Source organism: Phalaenopsis equestris, unplaced genomic scaffold (genome assembly GCF_001263595.1).
Source record: "Phalaenopsis equestris unplaced genomic scaffold, ASM126359v1 Scaffold000600, whole genome shotgun sequence".
Classification (NCBI taxonomy): Eukaryota; Viridiplantae; Streptophyta; class Magnoliopsida; order Asparagales; family Orchidaceae; genus Phalaenopsis; species Phalaenopsis equestris.
In genome coordinates, this window is record NW_018165040.1 from 1,635,203 (window position 1) to 1,643,338 (window position 8,136).

General features: G+C 34.9%; 1 protein-coding gene across 2 annotated transcripts in view; it reads left to right on the forward strand.

Moving 5' to 3' along the window:
- Nucleotides 1-3,363: 3,363 nt before the first annotated feature.
- LOC110029678 overlaps nucleotides 3,364-8,136 on the forward strand; it is a 5,632-nt gene continuing 859 nt past the window's right edge. For both annotated transcript variants that reach the window (XR_002294565.1, XM_020732086.1), the window contains exons 1-4: nucleotides 3,364-4,108; nucleotides 4,311-6,507; nucleotides 7,283-7,343; nucleotides 7,420-7,643. Coding sequence is in view for 1 of the 2 variants with exons in the window: in XM_020732086.1 (XP_020587745.1) it covers nucleotides 3,982-4,108; nucleotides 4,311-6,507; nucleotides 7,283-7,343; nucleotides 7,420-7,643 (2,609 nt within the window). In the remaining variant the exon portion in view is untranslated. The remainder of the gene's footprint in view (nucleotides 4,109-4,310; nucleotides 6,508-7,282; nucleotides 7,344-7,419; nucleotides 7,644-8,136) is intronic.

Here is an 8,136-nt window from a genome sequence, read left to right on the forward strand (position 1 = left end):
ATATATATATATATATATATATATATAGTTCAATTCTATAAGAGGTAAAATACATAAGCATTAACTTAAGGTGAGTAATCTTGAAAAAAATGGTTTGTCTGAAGCATCTTAAGATGCTTAAGGTTTTATTATATATAATTTAGAAAATAACAATAATAAAGTAAAAAGGATCTTCCATGATAAATTATACACAAAACACTTTTTTTATTTCAATTGTTATTAACATTTTGCTCTTATATAATATGCTTAAATGTTTAAATATGCTCTATGAAGTACTTGTGCATCGATCATGATTAGAAAGACGAGCGTTTGAAGCCTAAAAGACCAAGATAACTTAGAAAATGCAAATACATCCTCAATATAAATTAAATAAAAAAGAGATTAACATGTAAGTTATGATTATATTGATTCAATTTTTAAGTAGTTATTTATATACTTGATCAAAATAAAACTAATATTAAATATGCCAAATAATTTTCACACTATTCAAAGCATAATATAAGATAGGCCACAAGTAAAACAAAAATTAAGCCCATAAGATAAACATATTGGGTTTATAGAGCATTATAAAAAGCTTCTTAAAGGTAATAAAAAGTCTTAAAAATACACTTAAAGGGCATCATTTAAATCTATAAAATAATATTAAACAATAATGATGAGCTCATGTATTATTTTGCAAATCTCTTCTCCCTCACATTACAATGTAAAACATATTCTCAAAATGGTAATTCAATTGATATTCTGATTCCTTGAGCCTCAAAGGGTTCAACTTTGATTATCAGTTGAATTGAAGAGAGATCAAGATAAGACCATTGAATTGGGCTTTTTTGGGGTGCCTTAATAAAGAAAACTTCCTAATGTAAAACAGAGTGAGCCTAGTAGAATTAAGAGGCCCACATTCAAGTCATTTGAAAGTATTAAGAATCATAACAATCACCATTATATAAATCAAGATCCTAGGATTTAGGTGTCCATGTAGGGCTTCAAAAGAAATTTCATATTTTATGTGCTCTACAATGATTTTGTTGAAGTAGATAGATTTCGTTGGGTTTGTGAGCCAAAATTTACCTTAACATTACTAAGTATGTTTTCAACTTGATCAATGGAGTTGTTCATTAAAAATATTTGACCCAAAATTTCTCTTGTAATTCTCCTAATAAGGGAGATATTAGCTATAATCTCATCCAACATCTCCCTATAGTGTCTTATGTACTCTTTCATTAGCACTATGTTTCTCACTAATAAAAGAATCTGTCATAACTTGGCTCGAGGCATGAAGTTAACCAAGATGGGAACAAACTGTTGGACGGTGGAAATCAATTCTCCACCCGCCTAACCCTCTCCACTAATACAAAATTTTCTTAAATCCCAAGAGGCACTAATGAATGCAAAATACTTCCCCTTCTTTCTGACACTTCAAATCTCCTTTCCTCTTTCCCGATTTTGTGTTAAAGCCCTTTCGAAAACTTGCAATCCACTTTAAACACTTCAAACATAAATTCAGAGCCATATATATATATATATATATATATATATATATATATATATATATATAATTTCTAAGGCAATTAATTGCACTTAAAGATAAATATTAATATATTTTCGGTTAAGAGCAAATTAAGGGGCATTTCCATATATACAATCCAATTCTTATATATGTATTTACATATCTAATACACTTAAGTTTTACATTTTTTTTAATACCACCCAATTCTTTCATATCACATCAAAATACTACTATTTTAATTTTTTTAAAGGTATGTGCAGGTCAGGTGGTATATACGTAAAAATTGAAGTTTAGGTGTTAAATATGTAAATATATAGAATCAGAGTGCTATGTATGTAAGGTATTCTTTGAATTAACATAGTAAACAAATTAACTCTGACATTAGTTGAAGCTTCTTATACCATAAAAAAAATTGGAAGAGATTAAGTTGTGCTTTTAGAAAGAATGTTAATGTTATGGCCTTCGAATTAGAGCTGCTAATTTAGCTCGAAGATTGTTAATTGTTCGAAAATTGATTTGAATTTTAGTTCAGGTGCAAATCGGATCGAAATAAACGAACCAAGCTACTTGCTAAAATTTTGTATCGATTTTTTTTTCTAGCAGACCCCAACTCGGCTAGAAATTGTATTGTTAACCCCACTAGTGATTCTAGGGCTGTAAATTTAGTGAATTTAGCTCAAAAATTGTTAATCGCACAAAAATTGATTCGAAATTTGACTCTGACGGAAATAAAAGAACCATGTTATAAGCCAAAATTTTGGATCGAATTTTTTTGAGCCGACCCGAACTCGGCTCGAAATCAGATCGTTAACAATCCTGTAAATTTATTAGCTCCACAAATTGCTATTTAATATTTCTTGAATTAGTCAGATTGGTACCTAACTCTTTCTGGATTTAGATTGACTCTGTCCATCACCATACTTGAAGAAAAAAAAAATATATATTACACTTAACTAAAATAATATATTATTTAGCAAAAAACATCTAAACTAAAATAATATTTTTTAATAAGTAATTCAGCAATAAAGTACTTAACTTCGACCAATAATTAAAAGACAATTATTATTTTAATCAATTGACCATGAATTCTTTTTGGGTGAAATGGACTTTTTTAATTATAATATTATATATATATATACTAAAGTGATATAAGCAACAATATTATTTTTTTTTAATTACATCATTTAAATTATATTAAGATAATTTTAATCTTTATTTTAGTATTTAATTATCCTAAGCTCAACCCTGGTTGAATCTTATTTTCCAAAACATTAAAATAAGTGCACTTATAAAACAAATGATATATCATGACTACTGGTGTGAAATCTAAAAATATATTTGTTTTTGAAAAATTAAGCCTTAATGATAACTAAATTAAAAATTAATTGTTAAAATATACTTTATTATCAGTCTCTGTTTCAGTATAATAATACTGATATTTAGAATTTTAAGTAAAAAAAAAAACCCAGCAATCTAATCTTTAGAAAGTCTACAATAATGTTTTCCCTACCTATAAAATAATAAAAAATATTGCAATTTCTTATAAATTTAAATCTATAATCTTTTTTCTATAAATACATATTTTTTTTGCAAATATGTCCACTTTATTTCTCATGATGTCTTCTAAATCATCTAATGTCATCTGCTAAGATATTTTCTGGTAAAATTTAGGCATCATTCTCTATTAGAAAATTAATAATAATAATAATAATAATAATAATAATAATAATATTATTATTATTATTATTATTAGATTTTCACTAATTGCTTTCATACGGGGCGGTACCTCATTTTCCCATTATTCTGAACATGCAGAAAGCAAGTACTCATTCAAACTGGATGAGTTATCCCTCTCTTTGGGAAACTCTAGCTCTACTAATCTCTACTAATTGAAGACAAGCCCATCCCTCTCACTCTCTGTCACAACTAAAAAATCAAAGCCAAAGCAACAGCAGAAGCATCTGAGCGAGATAAAGAAATCTTCTTCTTCAGCTCTCCTTCTCTTTTACGTTTCTCTAATCAAAAATCACCAAAGCCGTATCAGCTAAAGAGAAAGCAAAAGAAAAGCACCTCCTTCCGCTGTTCCTTCCTCCTGCGCGCGCTCTCTCTCATATCATTACACTCAACTACCTCCTTAGACCCGCCTTTTTCTCTTCTTTTACTCCCACCTCTCCGTACGTTAATATGCCCGTCGTCTTCTCACCCCATCAGTCAAAATCGCAATCTCGCTTTTTCTTTCTCCAAAATGGCGGATTGATTTGGAAATATGTCCAAGACGAGAGCTTTATAGCGCTGGCTTTCTTTAGCTAAAACGGTACCCGGGATTCCTGCTAATTGCAGAGGCTTCCGGTCATTTCTTACGGCTCTATCGGGCTCTTGTGTTTGCTGCTGATTCTCTTGAAGCAGATGCTTTCTCCGCTAGGAAGGTGATCTTTTGCTTCTCTATCTGCTTAGGGTTTTTGGTGTTTCGAGGAATGGCGGAAAGTGGAGGAGTAGGAGCGAAAGTTCGGGTGGTTCGCTGCCCCAAATGCGACAAGCTGCTACCTGAGCTCGCCAATTTCACTCTCTACCGCTGCGGCGGTTGCGACGCTACTCTTCAAGGTGGGGGGCGCGCAAAAATTTTACCTTTTTCTAGTTTTGTTGTAATTTCTTGTTCTTGTTCCATGCGATTCAGCCATTGAATGAATTCGTTTGAATTTTGAGTTAAATTTGTTATTTTTACCATATTGGTGGAAGATTTCAAGGGATTTTTTGGTTAAATGTATTATCTTGTTTTGTGATTGGGAACTGGTTATGCCTGCAGCGAAGAAGCAACCCTCGGTTTTTGAAGCTTCCCCGGAGAAGTCTGATACAGAGTTGAGCAAATACTCTCAGAAGAACGCGGAAGTTGATGCGGACTGTGATAAGTTTGAATTTAAGGAGGGGCAACGATTGAGCAAAACTTTTGATGTTGGTTTGATTAATGGTAACGAGAAAAGAGAAGGCTTTGAAGAAGGAGAGTTGCCGATAATGGATGTTCTTCCAACAGTCAAATCTGATGCTAGAGATGGAAAATTTCAGAACCGACCAATGGGTTGTCCTAATATTCCTAGTGACAATGTAGATGGGTTGGCAAAAAGAAAGGTGGAAGAGAACCATGAAACCAAAGCTCAGATCTTGTTTTCAAACGGCCACTCTAAATTTCGGCAAACAAAAGCTTGGGAAGGTGAAGAAATGGCCAAAAAGGCTCCTTTTCGAGGAACACCGAAGGTCCACATAGGAGATATTCAGACAGCTTCTTATCCTCTTGCTGGTCCATCAAACTACAATTGTAGTATTAATCACATTAATTCTGAGGGTGCTGCAAAAAGGCAGAACATAGAGGGTTCTGACCGAGTTGAGCTCCTCGAACAAGACCGAGCTGAGTTGCTGAGAAAACTGGATGAGTTGAGAGATCAGATCAAACAATCCTGTGAGGTTGTTGAAGCCCCCAAAGAAAGAGTTTCTTCCATCAACAACATGTCAGCATCTTTGAGCTCTCATGGCCACAACGGTAGAGGTAGCTGGTTTCCAAATGGCTCTTCTACCTCGAATCGTAATTCTTCGCAGCATTCTAATGGGCACAATGCGGAAATGCCTCGATTTTATCCTTCAACACAATTGCAGAATGGTGTTCATGGATACAGAGAGACTTCCAGACCATATTCTCTTCCCCCTTTTAACCTCCATGGCCAGTATGCACAGAGATCCTCCAATGGGTATATCTACGGGCACGTAGATTCAGATCCAGTTAGTTCTTATCATAATGATGGATTCTATCATCAACCTGCCTGCGCATGCATGCACTGCTACAATGGCCATTGGTTGCCGCCGGCACAAGTTCCATTAAGGGGTCCTCCATGTCCTTTAGGAAATCATGGTTTCTATCCGGCTGATGGTCCTCCCATGTTTGGATCACAAGGTTACAACCATGGAGTTCCCAAAGCTCCTCTCCATTCCTATGAGCCACCCCATCAACATAAACCCGCCTTCGCTAGAAAAGAAAGACGACCTTGTCGCCCTGTCGCAGGGGCAGCGCCTTTCATAGTATGCTACAATTGCTCTGAGCTGTTGCAAATCCCTGAGGAGATTCTCGAGATGGGTAAGCATCAGCATAAGCTGCGCTGCGGTTCGTGCTCTCAATTGATTTCATTCGAGCTCGACGGAAGAAGACTGGTTTCTTCGAATAACACAACGACTTTGCCGGGGAATTCAGCGAACAATCTCAATTTAAGTGATGGCTCTAAAGATGTTTTGCAGTGTCAGGGAAACATCAACCGGCGCCAAGTTATCTCATACTCAATCGATTATGATAGCCCGGGCTATTTCGATGTGAGATCTTCCAATGAGAAGATTGTTATGCCCTCTTTTCCTGTTTCATGCAATGAAGTAGTAGAAAAAGGGTGTGGACATCTTAGTGATTCTGAGAAAATGCATGGGCTTTGTTCATCATCAGGGACGTCCGGCAGTCCGGATAGCGTGATTTGCGCACGAGATGTTCCGAATTCTACCGAGATTCCTGGTGAAGTTGATGGTATTGCTCGTGTTCCGAGTTTACCTCTTCGTGAGCATTTTGGGTACTCTTCTGGGAATAAAATAGGTGATGATCCTGGGAGTGGAAGTAGAAGCAAGCGCTCTGATCAGGACAGAATCACTTCCTATACAGGCAATTTCAAACAGAACTCTGTGAAAGATGTGCCAGTGGCGACAGAGATGGATTTATCGGCTGAAGATTATCCGAATGCTGGTTTTTCTCAAGATTCATGGGATGTGAGCAAAGAAGAGGAGGAGCATCGGATTACTAAGGGCGGGGATTCGTTCCTCGCCGGTCTCATTAAGAAAAGCTTCAAGGATTTCTCTCCTTTCAATCAATCTAACGAAACCGGGAAGTCTAGAGTTTCGGTTAACGGGCATTCTATAACCGATCGCTTGGTTAAGAGGGCGGAAAAGCTCGCTGGACCAATCCATCCTGGGTTTTATTGGTAAGATACCATAATGCTTTTGTTAATTAGGTATGAGAAATTTTGTTCACTTGTTAATTTTGTCATTTGTCAATCTTTTTTTTTTTTTTTTGCTGTTTTAGTTAGTTAATAGCTGTAAAGGCGAATTAATATGAAATATTAGACATGCTTTTGTGCACTTTTGTGGTGAAGCTCATTACTGGTGTTTTAACCCCTAAATTAGTTTTTGTGCAATGTAGTTCAATTCAACTATATATATATATTATATATATATGATGTAATCCCTTTACAATACACTTGTTGATTGTTTGACAGCTCTCTTTTTGCTTATTTGGAACTTAAGCATGAATATAATTTTCATCCAATCTCATGCATCATTTTTAAGATATTTCTCATGTAGCTCGTCCCAGCCCGAGTTTGGGACCTTCAGCTCCCACACTTGAGGTCTCGGGTTCGAGACTTGACACATATACATGCATAAATGGAGCATTTACATGCATACCCCCCAATTCTCATGTATTTACATACTGAGACCTAAACTTTGCTCTGTTTTTTTTTACATTTATATCACACAAATCGTTCATATCACAAAAAATATCGCCATTTTAACTTTTAAGAAGTGATCAACACCTTTTCATGCATGGGTAACGTGATATGTATGTAAAAATTGAAGTTTACTTCATATATATATGTAAATACAAAAGAATTGAGCGGTATGTATGTAAATCTTCCTAAATTCAAAATGTTATGTAAATCTTCCTAAATTCATGGCCTTTGTTACATAATTGTCATTCAGGTATGACTACCGTGCCGGATTCTGGGGTGTGATGGGACAGGCTTGTCTTGGAATAATTCCAGTAAGATTAACTGATGTGAATTCATACAAATTTAATCATTATTTACAGCTTAACTAATGAAGTGTTTTACATGCAGCCATTTATCGAGGAGTTCAATTATCCCATGAACAAGAACTGCGCGGCCGGAAATACTGGTGTTGTGGTGAATGGGAGAGAGCTTAATGCTAAAGATTTAACTTTGCTTGCCGGTCGAGGCCTTCCTGCAACTGAAGGCAGATCATTTATTATTGAGATTTCTGGTAAGGTTTGGGATGAAGATACTGGTGAAGAGCTTGATTGTCTCGGCAAGCTTGCGCCTACGTGAGTTTATACGCCTTCTAAACCATTCATTTATTCACTTGATTTTAGTTTTTTTTTTTTTTTTTAATTTTGCTATCAGAAGAAATTATTTCTTTTTCAATTTTTCATCTTGGAACATTTATAGTACTCAATTCTTATGTAATTATATATCTAACACTTAAAAGTTCAATTTTTACATACATGCCACAGTGCCTATGCTTGAAAATGGTGATATATTTTATGTGATATGAAAGTTTTGAATGTTGTGATTGTAAAAATAGAAGTCTGTGTTAGATGTGTAAATTCATAAGAATTGGGTGGTATGTCTGTAAATTCTCCTATTTATCTTTTGTTTGATCTTATATGACTAAATCTGTGGGCTGCAAATATGAAACATATGGTTATTGTGATTTGGGTATGAGTTATTAATCCTTCTTCTTTGAGTGTTGTAATCCATCCACTGGTCAAGGAACTTGTGAAATGAATATAAGCCTGAAATGGTAGAAGGGAAAGA